General features: G+C 45.5%; 1 protein-coding gene across 4 annotated transcripts in view; it reads left to right on the forward strand.

The window, feature by feature from the left end:
- Positions 1-10,704: 10,704 nt before the first annotated feature.
- Positions 10,705-26,308, forward strand: part of topbp1 (DNA topoisomerase II binding protein 1) — a 37,005-nt gene continuing 21,401 nt past the window's right edge. For 2 of the 4 annotated variants that reach the window (XM_088373296.1, XM_088373297.1), the window contains exons 1-11: positions 10,706-11,004; positions 11,185-11,281; positions 11,438-11,572; positions 11,666-11,809; positions 12,032-12,213; positions 12,767-12,960; positions 13,037-13,213; positions 18,353-18,516; positions 21,330-21,493; positions 21,564-21,811; positions 26,017-26,308. The exon at positions 26,017-26,308 is cut by the window's right edge and continues 19 nt beyond it. In XM_088373296.1, coding sequence (XP_088229422.1) covers positions 11,195-11,281; positions 11,438-11,572; positions 11,666-11,809; positions 12,032-12,213; positions 12,767-12,960; positions 13,037-13,213; positions 18,353-18,516; positions 21,330-21,493; positions 21,564-21,811; positions 26,017-26,308 — 1,787 coding nt within the window. In that variant the 5' untranslated portion in view covers positions 10,706-11,004; positions 11,185-11,194. Of the gene's footprint in view, positions 11,005-11,184; positions 11,282-11,437; positions 11,573-11,665; positions 11,810-12,031; positions 12,677-12,766; positions 12,961-13,036; positions 13,214-18,352; positions 18,517-21,329; positions 21,494-21,563; positions 21,812-26,016 lie in introns of those variants that run through there. The other 2 variants (XM_088373298.1, XM_088373299.1) reach the window with 2 other exon arrangements.

A 26,308-nucleotide genomic window follows, 5' to 3' on the forward strand; every position in this document is an offset into this window, starting at 1 on the left:
TGTAAGTCTAATTTCTGCTTCAGTGTCTTTGCATTTTCCTAAATCTGAAGAAATCAAACGAGCACGCAGTGAGTAAATTGGATAACAGGTGATTGGCAAAGGCTTTTGCCGTGAGGCGCAGATAACGCGCTACCTAAATTGTGGACAGAATCCAGCACCGTTCAAAGTTCTGCCACAGCACCTGGACGCGGCATAGGTTGGGGAGAAGACGAAACAGAATGTATCTACGACCCACCGTAATGCGAAAGTATTTCAAGAATTTTCTGAGAGAATGAAAGCAGCCGGTTTTGATAGAAGCAAGCACAGCAGCAGACATTTTGCTCCAACTGAAAAACTACTCAGAATGCAGTGCAGTGGGAGTGTGAGAGCTCTAGAGGACCTAGTGTGAACAGAAAGAGGACTGAGGCCCCATCAAGGCTGAACTGAACCAGAAAGAGAACTCGGTCCTCTTTGAAATACACTCACAATGTGAACACAAAAAGAACTGAGTTTGTTTCCTCTTAGTCCACTTTTTGGTCCACTAGACTGGTTCTTTTATAGGTGTGAAAACACCCTAAGTGGTGAAGGAATGGGGTCGAAATACAAAAAGTCCTACATAGCTACAAAAACAGATATGCTCAAACCTCATTGAATAAAATACATAAGCAGAAAAGAATATTCACATATTAAATCAATAAAAGAAACACTAAGCTTATAATTATACCTACACACCAAATCAATAAAGACATAACTAGACATTTTTGATAAATGGTAATGAGAAAGGTTTTTATAACTATGATCTGATATATATTTCTGAGCACTTTGAAATAACAAATGACTTTTGATATATTGCCTAAATAGCTTAATGACCCTTAAGGAACTGTGTAATGCATGCCTGATGTTTTTTTCTCTAAATCATGGACACGGCCAGAGTTGTCACATGGTTCTCTATGTTTACTATTAGAACCACGGTCACGACCACGACTTGCTGCTGCCATACTTTGGATTCTCTGTTCTCTACAGTTTTGTTTTTGCGCCTGCAGTCACGTGACCAATCTACGGCAAGCCAAGGAGGTTGCAATACAGTGCAAAAAGGCGAAGTGAACCCAGTGCGCTTTGTGTTCACAATGCACAGATTAGGTGAACCGTACTGTTGACTATTTAGCGAACCGTACTGAGACGTCTCAGTACGGTTCATTTTAAAAGGGTCTGAGTAGAGTTGGCGTGTTCACATATGCACAAAAAATGCTGAGTCATCGATCTGAGTTCGTTTAGAGGGCTGAAAGGGACCAAGTGTGAAAACACCCTCAAGCTGTCATTTGAGGAGCTCATTTCACTCAGGAATGTTATCAGGGGTCAATGATGGAGCATCTTGGCTTCAAAACTAAGAAACTTCTCAAGCCAGACGCAGTCCCTACTGTTAGAGATTTGTTCACTCCAACTTATTTTGCAAGAACCACACGGGAGACAAGTAAGTCCTTTTGGACACCTGCAGGTGGAGAGTCCATTCGTCGCTGTGCGTGCAGCGATGTTCGAATAGAGCTCTGAACTCTCCTTCCTGCAAAAGGAAATTTATTAAGAGAAACAGAGTGGGGGTATGAGTGGGCTGAATAGAAAGCCCTTGTCCTCTTGTCTAAACATCTCAGGGGATGTTTTACGACCTTGTGATAAGGAGGACAAGGTAAGGTATTTATTACCTGTTGCATTCCAACATAATCCTATGATAAAGATAACCTGGAAAACCCTAACATCTCCCTCCTGTTTTATAATATGATTATGCCACCCCAAACAACAAAGACAAGTAAAAAAACACATATATATGTATAATGAAGAAAGAAGAATAGGAAAAATAAAAAACAACAAACAATGATAGCAACACTTTCCAGTGAAGATGAGGCATTACCTTAATACCCCAGATCAAACTTATTGTGTAAGCGAAAAACCTGCTGGCCAGACGTTATTAGCAGGAAAATTCTTACACAGTCCCTTTGCCTAAGGCGACCAGAATGCTATCAATAAAAAATAAAAAGAAAAACAAAGAAACAGTACATCAGTGTATCCATTACTTGCGAAGCATATTTGATGGTCAAATCAACAAGTTTCCGTAAAACATGCTCAACAGAACAGCATCTACGCAATCCACGTCTCATTATCATTATCACATCTGTCACGTCTAAGAAGTTGTATATGTGCTCGCGTTCTCGTCAGCTGATGATGTTCTAGTCTGTAGGTGAGGTCTGTCACACACACTGGCGCACACACTCGTGTCCAGTTGGCAGGCAGCATCGGACAACTCTTGTGACCACAAAACCACGATCCGTTCTGAACAGGCACGTGCACTCATAGGATGCAGGTGAGGCAGTGCCTCTGAACTTCTGGATGAAGTAGGTCCCGTCCGATGGTGTAGCCATGTCGGTAGTAGAGCCCTTACACCTTGAAAACGGCTCTCTCATCCTGGCACACAGCGGTGATGTCCAAAGCTCCCATCCAGTTTCCTCCTGGAGAGCAGTCGTCGTTAATGCATTTGTGGGTCCTGCTACCTTGGATGTAACATGTGTAATTCACTCCAGCTGGTCTCTCCGTGTAGGCCACTTGTGGTATTGTTCATCCTCTAACAGTCACATTGAGATTTGCCCAGAAGTGTTCATCATAGGCACCGTCTGCAAGTCCAGAGTGGGATCACTGATTGTGACTGCTAGGCGTTGATATCCAACTCCTCCCATGGATGCCATACGTTTCGCTTCAGTGACATTCATTGCTCTGGCCTCCAAGCGACCTAGTGTGGAGGAAGAGGGGAGTTTCGAATACACATAACACCCCTCCCGTCGTGGCTGGCTCAGTTCCTTCTTTTGACGACCTCGATGTAGACCCAGTCTCCTGGATTGATGGGGTTGTCGACCTGTGAGGAGGAAAGATCAAGCGGCAGTGAATTTGTCTTTGACACAGTTTGAGCGTCCTGATCATATAATCTGCCAAGGACTGCTCTTCATCTGTTGTTTGCAACTCTCGTAGTCAATTGTCGTGCCCATTTAACTGGCAAATAGGAGTGTTTGCGGGAAGAGTTTGAACACCTCCTAATGATTCCCTTTAACCAAAAACTATTTATGACAGGGGCGCTCCCATTTATTGCCTCCTGGTTTAAAAAAAATTGTCTTACCCATGCCTTCTTCCTCCTCACACGCTCGCACCCACACAGGGTGGGAACACACACACACACACACACACACACACACACACACACACACACACACACACACACACACACACACACACACACACACACACAGACAAAGAGATTCTAATCCATCTCTCATGTAGCTTCTTTTGATAGAATCTCCTATTGGTAACTGTATAGCAGACGTTTTAGCATATAATCCCATACTCTGCTCTCTCACTTCTACTTTTTCATGTCGGTGCAGTCGTAGGTGGCCCCTATTGCAGTCATTGTCTTGTTAACTGTCGCTGTGTGACTCCTATGCATGATTGGGTGAATGTCAAAAATTGAACGTACCTAACTTTCTGACCATCCAACCTCCACTGTGGTACAAAAAACCTTACTATTGTATTGAGTAGGTACATTGAGCAACCTAGCTTCCTCCTGACTGCCAAATGTCCTGTTCTAAAATTTATATAACTCGACCTCTACGTTTTAAGCTTGATGAGCCAAAATATCAGATCTTGCTCTTGTTTCCTACCGTTTTAGCCTATTTGTTTTATCCAAATCCGTTCAATCTCTGATTATAATGCTTTTCTCTGTAGCCCTACGTATTTTTCAAATTTTTATTTATTTATGTATCTATCAAATCTCCTCAGTTCTGTCAAACTCAGTGCACAATGAACCTCCCTTCCACTTTGAACCAAGCTTCACCAAATTTGGTAACGCCGTAGCAAGGAGTGCGATTTGGTTGTCGGACACTCCAAGTCCATATCTTTTTGCCGCACTTCACCCTCTCACGTTAGTGTTCTTTGGCTGTTGCTTCAGAGCGACCCCATCCATCACTCTTGAATGAGTCCATTGTTCAAATGAGTCAATTTTCATCATTGTGAGTTCCTCCGCTTTTCACTGTCTTTTCTCGTCCACGAGGATGTTGCCTGTCCTCCGGAGTGTACTTGTCCTCCTCCAAGCACAAAAGCAGTCTTTTCTTGTCCTTCGCCAAAGGTCAAAGGTGCTTCAGAGCCAGGCACCATTTTGTAGTTGTTCACGGCTGCAGGCGAAGTCTCGGATTGGGTTTCAGGGACCCTGACACTGAGAATGACAGGCTGGGACGTCAAACTTGTAAGATTATCTCCAAATGTAGCTGCTTCCATCAATTTGCTGGTAACATTGTTTACCAAACTTCAAATTCTTCTAATAACAGCGGTCTCGTTTTTATATCGCAAATCCTGCAACTCGTCCTATTTTTTGAGCTACATTTTATCTATAGTTCCAATTTAATCAGACAGTATGTTGTCTTCAGTATCATTATTGAAAATCAACTCATCGAGGTCTGCGTTCCACATCAAGCCCTGATCTGTATGTCTTGACCTCTCACATGTTATTGTCATGCTTGCTCAAAAATGTGACTTAGAGTATGGTGCTGTGAATTCTCAATCTCCCCAATGAACGTCTTTCCAAAACGCTTCTCAATTTCTCAGTTCACACATCTTCTACATGTGTTACTGGTTCTCCAGTTTTTTCTCTAGTTAATTATCAATCCAAAAGCTACGTGTTTCTTTCTAACATTCAACCTGCTCAAAATCACTCTTTCATCAAAGCCGCTCCACTAATTTCCCATAGTAGTTGCCAACGACTTCAACCATTCAACCTTTCATTCAGGCAATCATTCATCAATGCTCATCATATGCATCTCACTCAGTCTCCAAAAAGGAGTCATACTATCACATTGGTCCCAATTCATCCAAGCTCACCACACAACATTCATATATCATTTTCAACTCAGGTTTCCTGGTAGAACAATCCACCAATTCAAAAAAAACTTAACTAAAACAAACAATTTGGCAAATTAATCTGAATTTTTTCTTTGTTTTTAAATTTGAAGAACTTAATCTCTCAGATTTAGCTTGCATTTAGAATTTTGTATAATCTTATAACACAACCAATCAATTATTCCTATTAAATGTAGCATTGCAAAATCTTAAATTCACAATTTAGCTTCTTCCAATTCCTGAAAGCATGTTCTGTCGTTTTTTTTTTTTTTTCTTCGAATTTCTCATGTGGGCTCAACACTTAACATGCACTAGTGTGGATTAGTTTCTGCTCGCAAACAGATTTCTCTCTTTTCCTCTCATTTTTTTCTGTCAAATTGTTTCTGTTCTGCGGTGTAAATCTAATAGACAACAGTCTAGCAAATTTCTTTATACTAAAAGTTTAGCCAATCTTCATCAATTTGGGACTTCAACTTTAACACATACGCACACACATGCACAGCTCTCACGTGCGGAAGGTAGGTCTCAGCAACAATGATTCGTCACAGGCTGGCCATTTCCTGTGGTCGATCATGAGCTGGTCCCTCCCATGCACACGAGGACAGCACATTCTAATTTTATTTATATATCTTCTAGAAGCAAGTCGTATTTCTTTACCACTTGATTTGCATATTTTAACTTTAGTGTAACACAATTTGATCTCTAGTCATTTGTAATTTGCCACCTCAAAAATATTTTTATTATTATTATTATTATTATTAAACTCCTCTTGCCCCTCGCTTGAGCCGCGGCTTGAGCTGCGGCCTTGCACCTGCTCACAGGTGTATTGTGTCCTGGTCTGACAAACACTTGTGACCTCATCAGTTTTCATCTTTCTAGCTTTTGTCTCTTGAATTCGTTCTCATCTCTTTGTGAAGATTTCAACCACACTCTAGCACTTCTACCACTTCTTCCACATTTCAAATTTCCTTGTATTCCATACATATTCTTTCACATATTCTTTCACTTCAGCATATATTGCATACAATTGCCATGAACTTCTCATCTCAAAGAAGAGCAGAGCAAGAGATTTACCGTTGTTATTTCCCATCTTAATTTTAGTAGTTTAAGGTTTTACAATTTTTTTTTCAAATTTTTTTCTTTGAGGATCCTCAATGCAGGTTTAAATTGACCTTTCAACAGATTACTAGCCTGTTTTATTGCCGTGGATCAACGCTAGAACTGCTTTTTAGTCAATTTATCCTACCAGTCACACACTCAATCACACTAACTCCAGCGCTTTTTAGGCCTATCCAGGGATGGGTGTACAACCCTCCCAAACAGCTTTGGAAAAACGGACAAAAGAAAAAATCTAAGCCCTTCTTCAATTAAGAAAAAGAAGCTCTGTTTTTCTTAGCCTGTTTCTTCCACTGGGAATTGAACCCAAGCTATTCTTTGGCTTGGAAAAACATACAAAGAAAAATCTACGCCCTTCTTTGATTAACAAAAAAGAAGCTCTGTGTTTCTTAGCACGTTCCTTCCACTGGGACTCTAACCCAAGCCAGATCCCTTAGCTCGGAAGAACAGACAAAGAAGAGTCTACGCACCTCTTCGATGAACAAAAAAGAAGCTCTGCTTTTCTTAGCCTGTTCATTCCACTGGGACTTGAACCCAAGCTGGCTCTCGTGCACCTCTACGTGTTACGCGTTTAACAACACAACACAATTTCAGGCCTTTAACTTACTTGTCCCCTGGTTCGTTGCACTGCCGGGTCCCGTCAATCCACCTCTGTCAGACGAAGGCAGACCTAAGATGCTGGCCCAGCGAAGAATTCTCTTCCCAGGACTTTCTTCTCCAGGTCCTCCTAATGGACACTGGCTTGTCGACAATGCAGCACGTCCTCCTTCGTCAGCCAGATAGCGGGTATGAGGGATCCCGGGTTTCGGCACCAAAATGTTAGAGATTTGTTCACTCCAACTTATTTTGCAAGAACCACACGGGAGACAAGTAAGTCCTTTTGGACACCTGCAGGTGGAGAGTCCATTCGTCGCTGTGCGTGCAGCGATGTTCGAATAGAGCTCTGGACTCTCCTTCCTGCAAAAGGAAATTTATTAAGAGAAACAGAGTGGGGGTATGAGTGGGCTGAAGAGAAAGCCCTTGTCCTCTAGTCTAAACATCTCAGGGGATGTTTTACGACCTTGTGATAAGGAGGACAAGGTAAGGTATTTGTTACCTGTTGCATTCCAACATAATCCTATGATAAAGATAACCTGGAAAACCCTAACACCTACAGTCCATCCTGTGCCCACAGAAGAACAATTGGTTGCCAGGGGGAAGAAGAGACAACAGAGCCCCCCCAAGTTCACCCCCCCCCCCCCTCGAAAGTGCCAAGACAGAGCCGTGCAATTGCCAAAAGGGAGATTCTTGGGCTATGAAAATGTTACCATCATGTTATTTGAAAAATAAACAAGTTTAGGCTTATAACTATAGGTGTAACTTCAGTAGTAACATACTGTGTGCAAAGGGAAAATAAGAATTAGCACACGAAAGTAATAATCGTTCATGGGTTTTCCTAGTCCTAAAAATTAATTTTCCTACTGTTTTCTACCCTATAAAAAAATATGTTGCCGAATATATTATTAAAAGAAATTTTCTTTGCAACTTTCTTAGAATTTATTAAATTGGACACCCAAAACAATATCAGTATATAGCCATTGATAAGGCTTTCTAACATGACATTTACAGAGCATTTTACTTCTGGACAAATATCTTTGCATTTTTTTCCTTCAAACAAATTCAGCATTTTTCAAGTGATGTCAATAAAGAACCGGTTTGATTTTCTCCCAATCCGGCTGCACGTTCCGCACCTTTGTTTTGGGATGCTTCAGTCGCTGGGGTACTTCTTACTGGTTCAAATTGGTAGCCTTGTACCCCAAGATAGAAATCATACTCTTCTTCATTTTCATCAGAAGGTGAAACCTCATAATCTGAGGGAGATTCGTCAGTCGACATCGCTTCCACTTCTGTATCCACCATTATGCTTACAAGGGCTAAGTAACTCGGCAACGCTCGGCCTTCTATAATCTACGTCACAGTCACTTCGGCAATTTCCGGGATGAACTTCAACGATCACATACAAACCGTTGATTTTTCATTGATTACTCCTCAATTTGCAATTTTATTCAAAAATTCACAAAAGTTTCCAAAAATACAAGTCCATCTTTATCAAATACATTTTGGGACCCCATAGTGTCTTTACATGCCCTTTAATGTCTGAACCAGCTGTAAGTTGTACAAATAATGTACAGAAGTTGTTCTTCTGAAGGTCATCGTGGAGCTCCCTCTGGCAGTCCCTGGGCTGAGGAGCCTCAACTCTCGTTCAGAATGTGACTCGGAGAGTAGACGGTGCCCATGACTGATCTAGAGACCTTTTGACATGATGCCCAAGGAAATAAATGAATAACAGGATGCAAGACTGAATGACAGAATGATTCAGTTTAAAATTGATTAGTCAAAATTTTGGATGTCCCCCCCCATACACTCTTGATAGCTTACAAATGGAACCTGTAGGGTTCTGTTTGGTTTAATTGCTGTAATGTCAAAGTTACTGACTTTTCAGTTACTTTTTTGCTTGATTTACAAGAAAAAAAGTCCTCAATTCAATTTTGTCTACTCTTAATTTCACTCTTTTGAGACACTGTTCATAATTCCTTGTATACAGATTGCAAAGCAGTCTTGTGTTAGGAGGCCACTGATTTGAAGACCTGCATGTTTCCAAGACCATGGACCGGTATGATTAGTTTGACATTTGTACTGTAGATTAAAAAAAGACAACAGTGAAGGCTTACGATGTGGTGGCTGCGCTCAATGTTGACATTTTTTTCAGTTGTAGACTCTACACCAGTGGTTCTTAACCTGGGTTTGATCGAACCCTAGGGGTTCGGTGAGTTGGCTTCAGGGGTTCGGCAGAGCTAGTATGCTATTCCCCCCCCGCGGATGGCCGAACACACCTGAATGTCGTGTAAATTTGCGATAACGCATATCTGAGCTGGTCTTGCAAAGGCAACAGCAGAAGTCGCACTAATTTGCTGGTATGTCATCCAGCCAAAAGAGGGGTTCGGTGAATGCGCACATGAAACTGATGGGGTTTGGTACTACCAGAACCCCCCAAAGAGTGCGCATATGAAACTGATGGGGTTCGGTACCTCCAAAAAGGTTAAGAACCACTGCTCTACACAAATGACAATGACAACGTTCAGTATGCGTGCTCGTGTGACTCGTGCAGAAAGCCCTCAGGAAGACTGCTCTGATAGCTTGGTAAATAAAAAAAAAAACCCTGTCTGTTCGTTCCTGTGCGATTGCTTCAAGTTCGAAATGTGGGACTGACATGAGATGCATCAAGGAAAAACTATTTTACAGGTCGTCGTGGTTTTTTTTCCCCCTATATTCATATTTCTTTTACAGAGTAATCCCAAGGTCTACAATGGGTGGTGCCTGATATACATCAAGTTCATCTTTGTAGAAGCTGTTGGCGACACGGACAGAGGCCACGGATGATGAAACAAGGAATGCAATGGCTTTAAAATTAAAACGGGCTCCAGGCCTGAGTAGCAAAGGGGGCTATCAAAAGCCCACAAAAGAGTGATGTTTATATTGTTGTGTTTCGCCGAGTTGGTTGTTTTGTTTGATATGTCTTACATAAAATATGTATATATTTATATTGTAATGTAGTAGTTTTGTTCTATTAAATAGCCCCCATTTTTTAATACTCTATATATAGTTTTACATTTTTAAACATATGATTTAAAAACAGTGCACATTTATATTTGTGATGTTGGATAATGTTTGAAAAAATGTATTTTAGGTTCAATTATAATTTGGGTTAATTTTAACATCAAAAGGTGTATTTATATCTGCAAGTAACTGTATATACTGTATGTAGGTATGACTGTTACTGAAACCTATTTATGTATTAAACAATGTAAAATTTCACACCCTGGACCATCACTAATCAAATACATTTTCACAACATCCTGGAACTACACAAAGGTAAGGATCAACGGTTACATGTATTGAAGAGAACCTCAATGTTGAATAGACGTCTAGATGTTCAAATGATCACTAGCTATTAGCGCGATTAGAGCTAATAGCTATTAGCCATCATTCGAACGTCTACTCAATAAACGTCTAAAAAGAAACTTTCACATATAGACGTCTAATAGACGTCTGTCCCGTAGACGTCTAAAGGACGTCTATAGCATAGATGTCTAAAAGACGTCTATTGCATAGACGTCTATGCTATAGACGTCTAAAAGACGTCTATATTTGGCATAAACGTCTATATTTGTTACACTTTTAGACGACTTTTAGACGTGTTTTAGCCGAGACGTCAGGTTAGCATATAGACGTCTAATAGACGTCTATTAGACGTCAAAATGCTCGCAGGGCACAAACTTAAAAGAGGGAGCTGCCGGTGAAGATGATGTTGGCGAAGCGGCTCTTCATGAATAAGACCCTCAACATTATTTGTTTAATTATTAGTTCATATTATATTGTTTTCACTTTACGTATTTTTTTTCTCTTATTTCTTGTTTCTGTGTAAACTGTGCAATTTTCTGTCAATTTTTGCCTGAATTGTTTGTATTTGTGAATTTCGCAAGAAAGAAATACTTTTAGAACGTGACAATTTCGTTAGTGATTTGACAAAGGATCGAATTAAAAGTGTATTTCCCATTTTGTTTTCCCAACAAATGATCTATAATACAAATTTACCTTACTGCAAGACGTTCGTGCGTCCAATGTTTCCTTACGGTTTAATTAACTTGGAACCCCGGGGGAAGTGACGTAGTGGCGCGAATAACAAGGCTAACTTAGAATGCGGATATTGACAAAAAAGAAGAAATGTCAATGTATTCGGTACATTCATGACAAATTACCCGCCAGTACAAATGAGTTAAAATGATATTTGATCAAATACGAAGTTGTTCGTTAGTATATTAGCTAACTGGTTCTTTCTTCAAGTAAGGATTTCGTGAAGTTTGCGCAGGCTTTGTGCGACAGTTACAGTTAGTGAATTATCCTCTTTTATAATTTTTGGACGGTTTCGAGCCCCCGTCGGAGGTAAGTGGTTTGACTGCGTAAGCTCCATGTAAGTGGAGCTATCGTTAACATTTTGATTCGATATCCCGTTATTTTGCTATATTGCTTGGTACAATAGACACTTTAAACACAATCAAATTACACCCGATATCTATTAAATGGTGTCCTTAAATCTTTCGTCGGGTTGTTTGTCTCCTTTAGGTTGTCCATCATGTCCAAAGAATATGCTGAAGGCTTCATTGTCAAGTTTGTGGGAAGTAAAGGACACATGTCAGAGTATGCTGCCAAAGCTTATGAGGTGAAGAGTTGTCTGACTTAATAGGGTTCCAACGGGTGGGACATTTCCCAGTAATTTTCATAGAAATTTTACAACTTTGGAAATTCCAAGAATTTTTGTAACCTTACTAATGCACAACAGATGGCTAATGTGATCTTGGTGTTCAAATGTTTTCAGGCTATTATGGAACTGCAGTCTGAAAAGTACATCAAGATGATTGACGAAGATGCTGTGTTAAAGATGGACCAAAAGGACAAATCTTTGTTTATCTTCACTGACTTTGACACACCCGCCTTCCAGCACTGCAAGAATGTAATATCCCATCTCACATTGTCATAAGCGTTAACACCCACATACCTGGGACTTTTGGATGTTATGGTCCCTCTTTTTTGTCTGATGGTGTAGCTCGGGTGTCGTATTGTGAGTCCACTGGTGGTGGTGTTCTGCCTGCAGCAGCAGCATTGTGTGCCCAAAGCAGATAAGCCGGTCTACAACATGGCCATGGCCAACGTCACTATCTCCTGCACCAGCCTGGATAAAACAGCCCGGGTTGGTCATCACTTTACTAAACCCAAGTGGATATCAGAATAATTGGCAAAGTTGTATGTCTGGTATACTTGGATATAATGAAATTACATGATATTAAATTGGGTGAAATTAAAATGGTAATAGACTGAATTAGACAATGTGATTTTTTTAATGTTATTTTTGTATCAGTTCTATGTTTATCACTTTATTTTGGTGAATTTATCTGAATGTATGTGTTTGCAGGCTGAGGTGATGGATCTCGTGCAGCTGATGGGCGGTCGCGTCTATCTAGATCTCAATGTGTCTGTCACCCACCTTATTGCCGGCGAAGTAGGCAGCAAAAAGTACCTTGTGGCCGCCAACCTGGGAAAACCCATCCTGCTTCCTTCCTGGGTCAAAGCATGCTGGGAGAAGTCTCAAAACAGGTCAAAAACTCAAAACCAGCAGCGTTATATTTGTAGTTTCGTGGTTTATCACACATTGTTTTGTGTGAGCAATACATCTATCTAGCTGTCATGGAAATCTTAAGTTTCTAGCACCGTATTTGCCGCACCATAATGCGCTTTGGGTTAAAAGGCGCAGACTCAATTGAGGGGTCTATTTTGTATTTAAACCACACATAGGGCGCACTGCATCATAGGGCGCATGCATGAGTGAGTTAGGTTGTACTTTATTCTACTTTCTAACCATGTACTCTACTGTACTCACATCATTGTTAATCGATATTCATACGAAAATCCGTCCAAGTCCTCATCTTCTGTATCCAAATTAAACAGTTGGGCAAGTTTGCCATTAAACATGCCAAGTTCCCTCTCGTCAATGTCTCGTCGTTGTCATGTTGCTCTTCTGCAATGATCCTGGCTTTCCAGAAAGCACTAATTGTGCCTCGTAAGCATGTTTTCTTAGCATTTACTGCACCTATTATTTTTAAGTTCTTTATACACAAAAAATACACAAATATATCTGCCCCCTCTTCAGTCTGTTCAGGTACACAGATCTGCCCATGGAGGAGCACTTGTGTCCAGTGCTCCGGGGCTGCACCGTGACCGTGACGGGTCTCTCCAGCATTGAACGCAAAGAAGTGCAACGTCTGTGCGAGCAACACGGTGGCCGCTACACGGGCCAGCTCAAAATGAATGAGTGCACCCACCTCATAGTCAGCCAACCCTTTGGCAAGTCAGAGATGATTTTGCCGTTATTTGTCGGCATTTTTACCCTCCTCATTGTGTTCTGTGTTGGTGTTTTCAGGTCAGAAGTATGAGTGTGCGCGCAAATGGAACGTGTACTGCGTGTCTCTGCGCTGGCTTTTCGACAGCATCGAGAAGGGCTCCAGTCAGGACGAGCGTCACTACGTCGTGAAGCACAGCGCCTCCAAAAGCACCCGGCCAAATACGTCCACGCCCTCCGGCTCCGGCAAGAAGGAAGGTCAGTTTGTGCGTTGCGTAACTGATATTACAGTAGAAGCCTGGATCTCGACGCAACATCGAGAAGCGAAGCGATTGTGTTCCGTAGCAATTTGTCTAATTTTGTCTAAAACAGTACATAAAACCACAAAGACAAGAAAATACTGTACAGTGATCCCAGTGATGTGCGGTAAGGTTCATGACTGGGGAGGCACTGATGTCAACCCCCCTCCGACCCCACCCCCCCGGTAAAATTTGTCCGACACCTCACCGTGTCACAAAAAAGGTTGGGGAAAGCTGCTCTAGTGTGTCTTATTCATTATTTAATTTGAACTATTTTAATTAAAATCTCATATCAGCAGTTTTCACACATAAAAACACTCAATAAAGCACATGAAATCCAAAACTTGTTTTCGATCGAGTGTACCACTTCGTTCCGAAGTCCCTTTGTCCGAATCAAACCTTTTAACTCCGGAGTTGGTCTTCCTTTACTGATGACCTCCTGCTTCGACCGAAAATCCCTAGTTGAAAATCGTTTGGATATGTAATCCTCCATTATAAAACGAAATGTAAAAACGGGGGGGGGGGGGAAACGAATGTAAAACGAAACAAATGGACGACTGCTCCTCAGTTGTTCACTGTATATTTGAACTGGAGATCTCTTATTCTACAGGTAGGCGCATGAAGCATCCCGGGATCTCTAGCACCCCCTGCCATTAGGCTGGAGAACCTTTTTTCGTAGCCTCCGTAAGATCTCTTTTCAAAGCCGTTTTGTTCATCTCAAGCACAGTTGTCAAACTCAAGGCCCGGGGGACAGATACGGCTCGCCACATCATTTTATGTGGCCCGCGAAGACAAATTGTGCATCAAATTCGTGTGTCATTACTAGAATTTACAAATTGTCTTCACTTCTAATAATATCTTTTTTAAAAATATTTGACCAGTTTTTAGTTGTCTAATTTGAAAACGTGTTATTCGTCAGTTTGTTTTGTAGCTTTTACTGTATATATAATATGAAGTGCTCAGATACTTATTTGGGTTGACAGTCATAATGGCCCTCCGAAAGAAGCTATGACTACAGTGCGGCCTGCGAAAAAAATGAGTTTGACACCCCTGATCTAAAGAAACACGACGTTACAGACAGATGACGCAGGGATGAGAATCTTCCGCGGATCTGCGGTTTCCGTGTTTTTTTCCGAGCATTTTCGTGAATCGTGTAGATTCGTTGAGAAAATTGTTTTTATATGGGGGGTAGAAATACTATGGAATCAGGAACTGCTTCAGATGGGCATCGCTCGAGAGCAGCGTCATCTTACAACTCGGAACACAAAGCGGTTGCGCGATCGGACTGAATTAAGCTCCCTGCGCACTGCGCTCCACTTAAATTTTGGAAAGTACATCAGGACTTTGAAAATATCTTCTAAATTTCAGCGACGGCTCTGTCACAATAATGCGATCAGCGCGGTGCAGTTGAGCGCTAGGCGACGCGCGACGTTTGCGCGTTCAGCGGTGCGCTGTGTTGCGCGATTGGACAAAATTAAGCTCCCTGCGCACTTAGGTCCACTTGAATTTTGGAAAGTACATCAGTAGTCCAAAAATATTTTCTAAATTTCAGCCATGGCACTGTCACAATAATGCAACCAGCGCGGGGCAGTTGCGCGGTCGGCGACGCACTTCGGTTGCACGTTCGGCGGTGCGCTGCAGTTGCGCGATTGGACAAAAATGCGCAAATGAAAAAAATGCTTGAAAAAGTCTTGGAATGGATTAAAAAAAATTCCATTATTTTATATGGGAAAAATAGATTCGAAATTTGACCGATTCGCTTCTCGAACCGCCTTCTGGAACGGATTGTGGTCGAAAACCGAGGCTTGACTGTATTATATTCACCTTGGTAGCCCACCAAGCAGGAATATTTTTTTAACAAAACTGTTGAAATTGAGTGATGGTTTTGGGGTTGCTATACTGCCAAAATCCAGGAGTTTCCAGGGAGCTTTTCCCATTGAGCTCCCTCCAGGGCGTTGCCCGTGGGCCCCTGCAGCCCCCAATGAGGGCCTGTGGGCCCTGTGGCCCCCAATAGGGGCCTGTGGCCCCTGCAGCCCCCAATGGGGGCCTGTGGCCCCTGGCCCACTGCGGCCCCCATGGGGGGGGGGGGGGGGCTGCGGCCCCTGGCCCCTGCGGCAAGTGAAGGGGGCCCCAGACCCTGGCTACTTTTCGGTGTTTTTTTTTCATTTGCCGTTTTCAGCCCTGATGACAAAAAACACAAGATATTATATACACCAGCTTAACTACGGAAATTAATTAATATAGCTACAGTGTGTGAACACTTTAACAGCGACATAAAGACAGAGAGCAGTTCAGTCTAATTGCATAGCCTGTCAACATGGGCAGCCGTGTGATTACGCGATCCTCAGAGGAGGCTAGACAGGGCGTTGGCTCCTCCGAGTGAATCGTCTTTGGTTTTAAAATAACTATAAAACTTCAGCGATTTTGGTTCAAAATGATTGAGATTAAAAGGAAAATTACTTTATAATAAAAACAATTGAATTTGTTTTTCCCCTTTTCATGATGGCTGGGACGTTCCTACTCTGACCGCACGTCCCTGAGTGATCCCTTGATTTTCGCGGGAGATGTGTTCCAGAACCATCCACAAAAAATTTAATTTCGCGTAGTAGAAATGGTATATACATTCTTTAGCAACTTAAACAATACTGTGCTGAAATTTCAATTACATAGTGTTTCTTGTTGGCCGCTAGAAGATGTATTGTAAGTTAATTAGAAGTATGGTTTACCTTGCAAAGCAATGAATGCAGTGTCTATCTTCAGAATTGCCACACTACACTAACCTGAGGGACGTCATGCATAGTGAAACCAAAGTGAGTCATGGTTGCACATGATTCTCTGGGAAATGTGGGAATTCAATGTGAACAAAAGAATGGCTATTGTTTACAAATAGTGTGACATATGCAAGTGCACACAGGCACCCGTGTGATTACTGTGTCATTACGCATGTGCAAGCTGGTGTGATGTATCTCGTGGATATGTTCATTATTGAAAAGGCCCCGCATTAAGCTTGCTCTTAAAAAGATCCGTCGTCCAGCCTCTTAAATATAACAGTAGTTGTCTTCTTACACCGTTGTTATCGTGTGAACTCAACTCTTCAGCGTGAACCCAAGTGATCTTGTAGTCTCGCTGGTGCAGCTTTACGGCTAATGTTTACAAATACGTACAGTAACTCTCTTTTTAAACGATTATCACCTAAACTTAACTCTTTAGTGTGAACCCCTGTGACCTTTTGGTCTCGTGGGTGCAGTTTTTCAGAAACGCACCGTGCACGACTGGAGTCAGGCGCCAAAATGGTTTAAAACCCGCTAAACAACAATGCCAACTAACATGGGTTTCCAAAGCTTTGTCCGAGAACTGAGGCAAAGATTTCCTGACATTTTGAGTGGGAAACCGAATATGTTGTATGGATGCGGTCGACTTCCGGGGTTCCACTGTATATTAATCTGTATATTAATATAATTTCTTTTTTACAGTGGATGTGGTGTTAAAATCCTTTAAGCATTGTATTGAACGCAAACGGTGCAGCAACACATATAGACAGACACAACAACAAACTGTGACTCTAAGTTGTGTGGAATACACATAAATTTTACTCACTTCGATCCTACGTGATTTTCTGCCTAACACGGTTTGGTCATGGACCCCAATTTTTTTTTCGTAAATACATTTTTAAATAATATTTTAAATGGATGACATAAGGACCGTACAAAGCTAAATGATTAGCGTGTAAATTTTAGCGCTAGTGATTCACTGAATTTCCATGACCAATTTAAAGGTGTTAGATAATAAGTTGGACTGTTTGATCTTTGTGACTGCTTTATTACAGTGTTACGGACAGCTAAGATCATTTATGATTCGGAAAGGGGGAAGTTCGTGGAACCACCACCTCATCCACACAGTCACTCACAAGTCAAAGAGCATTGCCGGGACACAGTAGTAGAATAAGTGGCTGCTTCATTCTCTCTTTAATCCAATTCACATAGCCTCAAAATGACTTACTCCGATACTGATACCGCCTGATATTGTCATCTGTGTTAGAGTGGTGCGCACTCTAACTTATTTTGCAAGAACCACACGGGAGACAGTATGCCCTTTAAACACTTGCAAGTGGAGAATTTGCTCGTTACTGTAGGTACAGCAGTGTTCGAACAAAGTCTGCCTTTGGTCTCTTGCAAGAGTATATTTATTGAGAACAGGTAGGGTGGGGGTGACATTGGACACATTTGGTGGTCACCTCAGCAACTGGTTAATCAGTGCGGAGGGTCCCAGCTCATTGTTTTACAAGGTCGTGGAAACAGAAACTAGTGGAGCATTTTAGATGACTAACTAAGCAAGAATGTTTCCACACCATTTGAAAAGTTTCAACAACTGAATGGTTAAACTTTTCAGAGTCAAGGAAAGGTAAAAGGTTTAAACAAAGTTAATAATTCTACAGTCTACATTCCAACATAATCATACGATCAAGATAATCAAGATAATCTGTAAACCCTAACTGTTAGAGATTTGCTCACTCCAATTTATTTTGCAAAAACCACACGAGAGACAAGCAAGTCCTTTTAGACACCTGCAGGTGGAGAGTTCACACGTTGAAGGAGTGAAGTCTAACTCTCCCTCCTGCAAGGGCATATTTATTAAGAGAAACAGAGTGGGGGTAAGAGTAGACTGAATAGGAAGCCCTTGTGCTCTAGTCAAAACATATCAGGGGGTGTTTTACGACCTTGTGTAGAATGGGACAAGTTATCTTATTCATTACCGGTTGCATTCCAACATAGTCATACGATAAGGATAATCTGAAAATCCCTAACACTAACAATCTGCGTATTGCTTCTCTTTTAATAAAATGTCCACAGACTTTGATGTGTGTGGAGAAAACAGACACCTTCAGCTGCCCAACAACGTGCCCCCCAGACCCTGGCTACTTTTCAGTGTTTTTTTTTTTAATTTGTCATTCTCATCCCTGGTTAAAGCATATGCGCATTGAGAGCGGCCATCAGGATCAACCGTGATGATCGGCCATGAAACTCATCTCTGAAAGCATCACTTTTTGCGAGTGGAGTTTGTCTGCCCAGACCAAATCAATGGCTCCTTTTGCCTGCAGAAAGTTCTGTGCTGGGTTTGAGTCGCATCTCCCTCAACACCAGTGAGACAGTTAATGACACAGCCTTCACCAACGGAACCGTCAGCCATATGGAAGCTCCAGACGCCCTTGGCAGTCTGGATCTCACTGTGCGTCCTGCAGAGGATCTCCTGGACGGCTGTAAGGCAAGTACTTCTGTTTATTACCTACAATACATAGCAGCTAGTTTGAACCACCATGTCAGTTTCCTCAAAATAATAGCACAAATAGGGCTGCTCAATTAATCGAATGTTAATCATAATCACAATTTTGGCTCCAGACCATCTCAAAATTCATATAATCAAGGACAAACGATTATTTGGTGTTTCCGTTGAGACGCGCATGTACAACTCAAAACGCGACGCCCCCGCGTGTGTGGAAAGTGGAGATCCAGGCCATATTTAACGGGCAGTGTTGTATCTAACGCGTTCAATGAAGAAAAGTTCATGAACGTAAACGTGAACTGAACGTAGCGCATTTTTGCTCTATAGAAGTTTTTGTGAATGCCATTGAATGGTTTTTACAGTATACTTTTGTCTGAATTTCTTTGTACAACTACCGTATTTGCCGGTGTACAGGTCGACTCGGTGTATAAGTCGACCCCCTAAAATTCGACGGAAATTTACGATTTTATGATATATCCTTTGTATAAGTCGAGCTCAATTGTTGCATTATATTAAACTTCAAAATTCAATATGCGAAATTTATTGACGAAATGTGTTCAAATTCCGGGAGGCCGTGCGCATGCGGCTGTTTATAAGCACCGCGGAGGAGATCGCGGCCGGCGAGCTCGCGCACGCCGCCCGGCACCAACGGGAGGCCGGAAATAGCTCCAAGCCGAGCGGATCGGCACTTTATAAGCACCACGGAGGAGATCGCGGCGCCTCATTGGACTTCCAGCGGCCGGCGAGCTCGCGCACCCGCCCGGCACATCCGGGAGGCCGTGCGCACGAGCCAAGTGGCCGAAAATAGCCCCCGCCGAGCGGATCGGCTGTTTATAAGCACCGCGGAGGTGCTCGCGGCGCCTCATTCGACTTCCAGCGGCCGGCGAGCTCGCGCACCCGCCCGGCACATCCGGGAGGCCGTGCGCACGAGCCAAGTGGCCGAAAATAGCCCCCGCCGAGCGGATCGGCTGTTTATAAGCACCGCGGAGGTGCTCGCGGCGCCTCATTCGACTTCCAGCGGCCGGCGAGCTCGCGCACCCGCCCGGCACATCCGGGAGGCCGTGCGCACGAGCCAAGTGGCCGAAAATAGCCCCCGCCGAGCGGATCGGCTGTTTATAAGCACCGCGGAGGTGCTCGCGGCGCCTCATTCGACTTCCAGCGGGCCGCGCACTCGCGCACGCCGCTCGGTTCAAATTTTCTAAGTGCAACGCACAATGAGATGCATGAGAAACGGCCTTGGTTACCATCACATTTGAAGCGATGAATACGAAGTTAAATTTTATGACTCGGTGTATAAGTCGAGGTCGATTTTTTTCGGTCGATTTTGGATCGAAAAAGGTCGACCAATACACCGGCAAATACGGTAAGTTGTAAATTGACAATAAAGGACATTCTATTCTTCTATTTTTGTTCAAGGATGCCAGGTTTTATTTTGTTAGACTTCAAAATAAAACCAACCCTGCTAAACGCACTGTAAACTAGGCTTAAATAGGCGGGCTATAAGGAACCCCAATCATACATAGCGCACTGACAGATGCTCCATTTGATGAAAGCTCATGTCGCACGACGCACAACTCAGGGTGGATCTCATCCACCCCTGGGCCCTTGCCTCCGAGGAACTTTTTAATAACCTCTGTGACTTTGACCCCAGAGATTGGAGAGTCCACCTCAGAGTCTCCAGGCCCTGCTTCCACAATGGAAGGCGTGTCAGTGGAATTGAGGAGGTCTTAGTATTCTCCCCACCTACTCACGACGTTACGAGTCGACTTCAGCAGCACGCCATCTCCACTGTAAACACTGCTTCCCCCCCTGAGAAGCCAGATGGTGGACCAGAATTTCCTCAAAGCCGTCTCGAAGTCATTCTCCGTGGCCTCACCAAACTCCTCCCACGCCCAGGTTTTTGCCTCAGCAACAGCCGAAACTATGTTCCGCTCGGCCATCTGGTACCTGTCGGCTGCCTCTGGAGTCCCACATGCCAAAATGGCTCGATAGGACTCCTCCTTCAGTTTGACGGCATCCCATACCGCCGGTGTCCACCACCGGGTTCAAGGGTTGCCGCTACGACAGCCACCGACCACCTTACGACCACAGCTCCGGTTGAATGCCTCAACAATGGAGGCACGGAACATTGTCCACACAGACTCAATGTAACCCTGCCTCCTCCAGGACGTGGGAAAAGCTCTGCCGGAGGTGGGAATTGAAGCTCTTCTTGACAGGGGATTCTGCCAGACGTTCCCAGCAGACTCTCACAGTTCGTTTGGGTCTGCCATGTTGGACCGACCTCTTCCCCCACCATCGGAGCCAACCCACCACCAGGTGGGAATCTGTTGACAGCCCCGCCCCTCTCTTCACCCGAGTGTCCAAAACAGGCGGCATCAAATCTGACGACACTACTACAAAGTCGATCATCGAACTGCGGCCTAGGGTGTCCTGGTGCCAAGTGCACACACACATGGACACCCTTATGCTTGAACATGTTGTTCATTATGGACAATCCACGTCGAGCACAATGAAAACGGAGAAATTTTAACAGAGTAAAAAATACATAGCCCCACAAAACTATCATAACAGTATCTCTGCAGCACCTGGAGGGATATATTACACGTTGCTACACTCCTGGATACTCCAGATACACAAGCAAATTATTTTAAAAGCAAAAAGCCGATTTTCCATGATACATGTCTTTTAATAGGGCTTATGTGTGATTAGGGAGCAGGTTTGTTGAATTATGATTTCTTGTGCTCATATTCTCTCAAACTCTCTTGTTTCATGGTTTCCTGGTGACCGTTGTGCAGCTCTATCTGTGCGGCCTCCCCATGAAGAAGCTGGACAAGTTGCGTCGGCTGGTGAGCGCCGCGGGGGGTCTTCGCTTCAACCAGCCAAGCGAGGAGCTCACACATGTGGTCTCAGGAGAACCAGATCAGGACCTCAAGACTTTCCTGTCTAAAGCAACTCACAGGTTGGTTTCAAGTCCAAGAGCATCGTGGAGAACACGGCCATGCTGATTCTGTTGTCTATTTTTATGCCAGACCTCACGTAGTGACAGTCCAGTGGCTGCTAGACAGCTTCTCCGAAGGCCGTGTCCTCCCGGAAGAAAGCTTCCTCCATCCAGACTGTCTGCCTCCCTCACCGGCAGAGGTGTTGATTCCATTGGCGTGTCGCCCAGCCGCCTCCAGGCTTTCAGTGGGACCCCCCGCCGCCAGTCCCGGCACCCCAAGAAAGAATCAAGTGGAGGAGGACCTCCTCTCACAGTACATGGATGACGACCCGACAGTCAGTGAGTGTGGTATCATTTACACTGTCGTAACATATCACTTTATTTTGGTCTGCATATATGCTGTTGTCTAGGGGTACCCCTCTGTCAGGTTCAAAGTACTAACTGAATATCTGAATAAAAGAAAAGGATCAGAAGACAAAAACAAGTGAGGCCGAATATTGATTTTTTTCTCGCGAGGAGTGCGATACAGATTGCTTTCTACAATCTGACTACACTAAATATCTGTTTACACTCTCGCTCTTTTCAATTGGAACGCCCTACCCACAGTGTGAGACGATTAGCCCCTAAGGGTGGGGAGAAGCGTGGGCTTCGTCTCGTAAGAAAAGAAACAAAAGTAATGCACAAAGTGTTGCGTGCAGATATGGCTATATCAGCAAAACAGTTTAAACAAATCAATAACTTTCTTGGATTCCGAGAGATAAAAAGAGAAAGTGATGTTCTTTAAGGAAGATCAGAAGGTTCATGACGCATCGTTTGACGTGTTGTTTTCACGATCTGTTCTGGTGGACGTCATTTTTCTGCTGAGATGTCAGCAGTATCTTGTTTGACACAACCGTCATCTCACCCCTGACCCAGCCGTAATCCACCTGTTCTGTTGCACAAGATAAGAATAAACAAGGCAAAGCAGCAAGCATACTGAGCAGTAACCCATCCATCCATCCATCTTCTTCCGCTTATCCGGGGTCGGGTCGCGGGGGCAGCAGCTTTAGGAGGGACTCCCAGACTTCCCTCTCCCCAGCCACTTCATCCAGCTCATCCCGGGGGATCCCAAGGCGTTCCCAGGCCAGCTGAGAGACATAGTCTCTCCAGCGCGTCCTGGGTCGTCCCCGGGGTCTCCTACCGGTGGGACATGCCCGGAACACCTCCCCAGGGAGGCGTCCAGGAGGCATCCTGATAAGATGCCCGAGCCACCTCATCTGGCTCCTCTCAACGTGGAGGAGTAGCGACTCTACTCCGAGTCTCTCCCGGATGACCGAGCTTCTCACCCTATCTCTAAGGGAGAGCCCGGACATCCTGCGGAGAAAACTCATTTCGGCCGCTTGTATCCGAGATCTCGTTCTTTCGGTCACGACCCATAGCTCGTGACCATAGGTGAGGGTAGGAGCGTAAATCGACCGGTAAATTGAGAGCTTTGCCTTTTGGCTCAGCTCTCTCTTCACCACAACGGACCGGTACAGGGTCCGCATTACTGCCGACGCTGCACCGATCCGCCTGTCGATCTCACGCTCCATCCTCCCCTCACTCGTGAACAAGACTCCAAGATACTTGAACTCCTCCACTTGGGGCAGGATCTCATCCCCGATCCGGAGAGGGCATTCCACCCTTTTCCGATCGAGGACCATGGACTCGGATTTGGAGGTGCTGACCCTCATCCCGACCGCTTCACACTCGGCTGCGAATCGTTCCAGCGAGAGCTGGAGATCACGGCCTGAAGAAGCCAACAGCACCACGTCATCTGCATAAAGCAGAGACGCGATGCTGAGGTCCCCAAACCGGACCCCCTCAACGCCTCGGCTGCGCCTAGAAATTCTGTCCATAAAAATTATGAACAGAATCGGTGACAAAGGGCAGCCTTGGCGGAGTCCAACCCTCACTGGGAACGAATCCGTCTTACTGCCGGAAATGCGGACCAGACTCTGGCATCGGTGATACAGGGACCGAACCGCCCTTATCAGTTGGCTCGGCACCCCGTACTCCCGAAGCACCCTCCACAGAACCTCCCGAGGGACACGGTCGAACGCCTTCTCCAAGTCCACAAAACACATGTGGACTGGTTGGGCGAACTCCCATGCACCCTCGAGGATCCTGCCGAGGGTGTAGAGCTGGTCCACTGTTCCACGGCCAGGACGAAAGCCACACTGCTCCTCCTGAATCCGAGGTTCGACCTCCTCTCCAGCACCCCTGAATAGACCTTACCAGGGAGGCTGAGGAGTGTGATTCCCCTGTAATTGGAACACACCCTCCGGTCCCCCTTCTTAAAGAGGGGAACCACCACCCCAGTCTGCCAATCCAGAGGCACTGTCCCCGATGTCCACGCAACGTTGTAGAGGCGTGTCAGCCATGACAGCCCCACAACATCCAGAGCCTTTAAGAACTCCGGGCGGATCTCATCCACCCCCGGGGCCTTGCCACCGAGGAGTTTTTTGACTACCTCAGTGACTTCGGCCCCAGAGATTGGAGAATCCGCCTCAGAGTCTCCAGGCCCTGCTTCCTCAATGGAAGGCGTGTAGGTGGAATTGAGGAGGTCTTCGAAGTATTCTCCCCACCGACTCACGACGTCCCGAGTCGAGGTCAGCAGCACGCCATCCCCACTGTAAACAGTGTTGACGTTGCACTGCTTCCCCCTCCTGAGACGCCGGATGGTGGACCAGAATTTCCTCGAAGCCGTCCGAAAGTCATTCTCCATGGCCTCACCGAACTCCTCCCACGCCCGGGTTTTTGCCTCAGCAACCGCCGAAGCCGCGTTCCGCTTGGCCATCCAGTACCTGTCAGCTGCCTCCGGAGTCCCGCAGGCCAAAACGGCCCAATAGGACTCCTTCTTCAGCTTGACGGCATCCCTTACCGCCGGTGTCCACCAGCGGGTTCGGGGATTGCCGCCACGACAGGCACCAACGACCTTACGGCCACAGCTCCGGTCGGCCGCCTCAACAATGGAGGCGCGGAACATGGTCCACTCAGACTCAATGTCCCCCGCCTCCCCCGGGACGTGGGAAAAGCTCTGCCGGAGGTGGGAGTTGAAGCTCTTCCTGACAGGAGATTCTGCCAGACGTTCCCAGCAGACCCTCACAGAGCGTTTGGGTCTGCCAGGTCGGACCGGCATCTTCCCCCACCATCGGAGCCAACCCACCACCAGGTGGTGATCAGTTGACAGCTCCGCCCCTCTCTTCACCCGAGTGTCCAAAACATGCGGCCGCAAATCCGATGACACGACTACAAAGTCGATCATCGAACTGCGGCCTAGGGTGTCCTGGTGCCAAGTGCACACATGGACACCCCTATGTTTGAACTTGGTGTTCATTATTGAAAATCCGTGTCGAGCACAGAAGTCCAACAATAGAACACCGCTCGGGTTCAGATCAGGGGGGCCGTTCCTCCCAATCACGCCCTTCCAGGTCTCACTGTCATTGCCCACGTGAGCATTGAAGTCACCCAGTAGAACGATGGAGTCCCCAGAAGGAGCGCTCTCCAGCACTTCTTCCAGGGACCCCAAGAAGGGTGGGTACTCTGAGCTGCTGTTTGGTGCATAGACACAAACAACAGTCAGGACCCGTCCCCCCACCCGAAGGCGGAGGGAGGCTACCCTCTCGTTCACCGGGGTGAACCCCAATGTGCAGGCGCCCAGCCGGGGGGCAATAAGTATACCCACACCTGCTCGACGCCTCTCACCGTGGGCAACTCCAGAGTGGAAGAGAGTCCAGCCCCTCTCGAGAGGGCTTGTACCGGAACCCAAACTGTGTGTGGAGGCTAGTCCGACTATATCTAGTCGGAATCTTTCTGCCTCGCACACCAGCTCGGGCTCCTTTCCAGCCAGAGAGGTGACATTCCATGTCCCAAGAGCCAGCTTCTGCAGCCGGGGATCAGACCGCCAAGGTCCCTGCCTTTGGCTGCCGCCCAGCTCACATTGCACCCGACCCCTTCGGCCCCTCCCACAGGTGGTGAGCCCCTGGGAAGGGGGACCCACGTTTCCATTTCGGGCTATGCCCGGCCGGGCCCCATGGGCGAAGACCCGGCCACCAGACGCTCGCCTTCGAGCCCCGCCTCCAGGCCTGGCTCCAGAGGGGGGCCCCGGTGACCCGCGTCCGGGCGAGGGAAAACAAAGTCCATTTATGGTTTTCATCATAAGGGGCTTGGGTGAGCCGTGCTTTGTCTGACCCCTCACCTAGGACCCGTTTGCCATGGGTGACCCTACCAGGGGCATGAAGCCCCCGACAACATGGCTCCTAGGATCATAGGGGCACGCAAACCCCTCCACCACGATAAGGTGACGACTCGCGGAGGGGACTGAGCAGTAACATTATGAATAAATACTCATTAGAGAACGCATGATAACATATATATACAATTTTTCTAACACCCTCCCGCACACACACACAAAAGTAATGTAGCAAAAAAAAGTGATAACCCTCCAGTTACTGTCTCTGCTGCCACCTAAAAATGTTTAACATAACGCTTGAGTTCGGCCCAACCATGTGTTGTCTTTCAAGTTGATGAGCTTCCACCAGCCCAAAGTGACGGCGGAATGTCCGCCAACCCGGCCACCAATAATTCCAGCGCCAGACCAGAGTCAGATTCCTCTCTGCATGAGGCCAGCAAGGCAGGTCTATTTGCTGGAAAACGCTTCCTGCTGCAGGGGTTGGGCGCCGAGGCTGAGGCCCAGCTCTCTCTGCTGGTGACGGAGAACGGAGGCCTGGTGATGGTGAGCCGCACGCACACCATCGCCGACTACGCCGTGGTGCCTCTTTTGGGCTGTTCTGTGGAGGCTACGGTGGACGAAGT

The sequence above is a fragment of the Syngnathus floridae genome, chromosome 4, assembly GCF_059516105.1.
Source record: "Syngnathus floridae isolate MCC-2025c chromosome 4, RoL_Sflo_1.0, whole genome shotgun sequence".
Classification (NCBI taxonomy): domain Eukaryota; kingdom Metazoa; phylum Chordata; class Actinopteri; order Syngnathiformes; family Syngnathidae; genus Syngnathus; species Syngnathus floridae.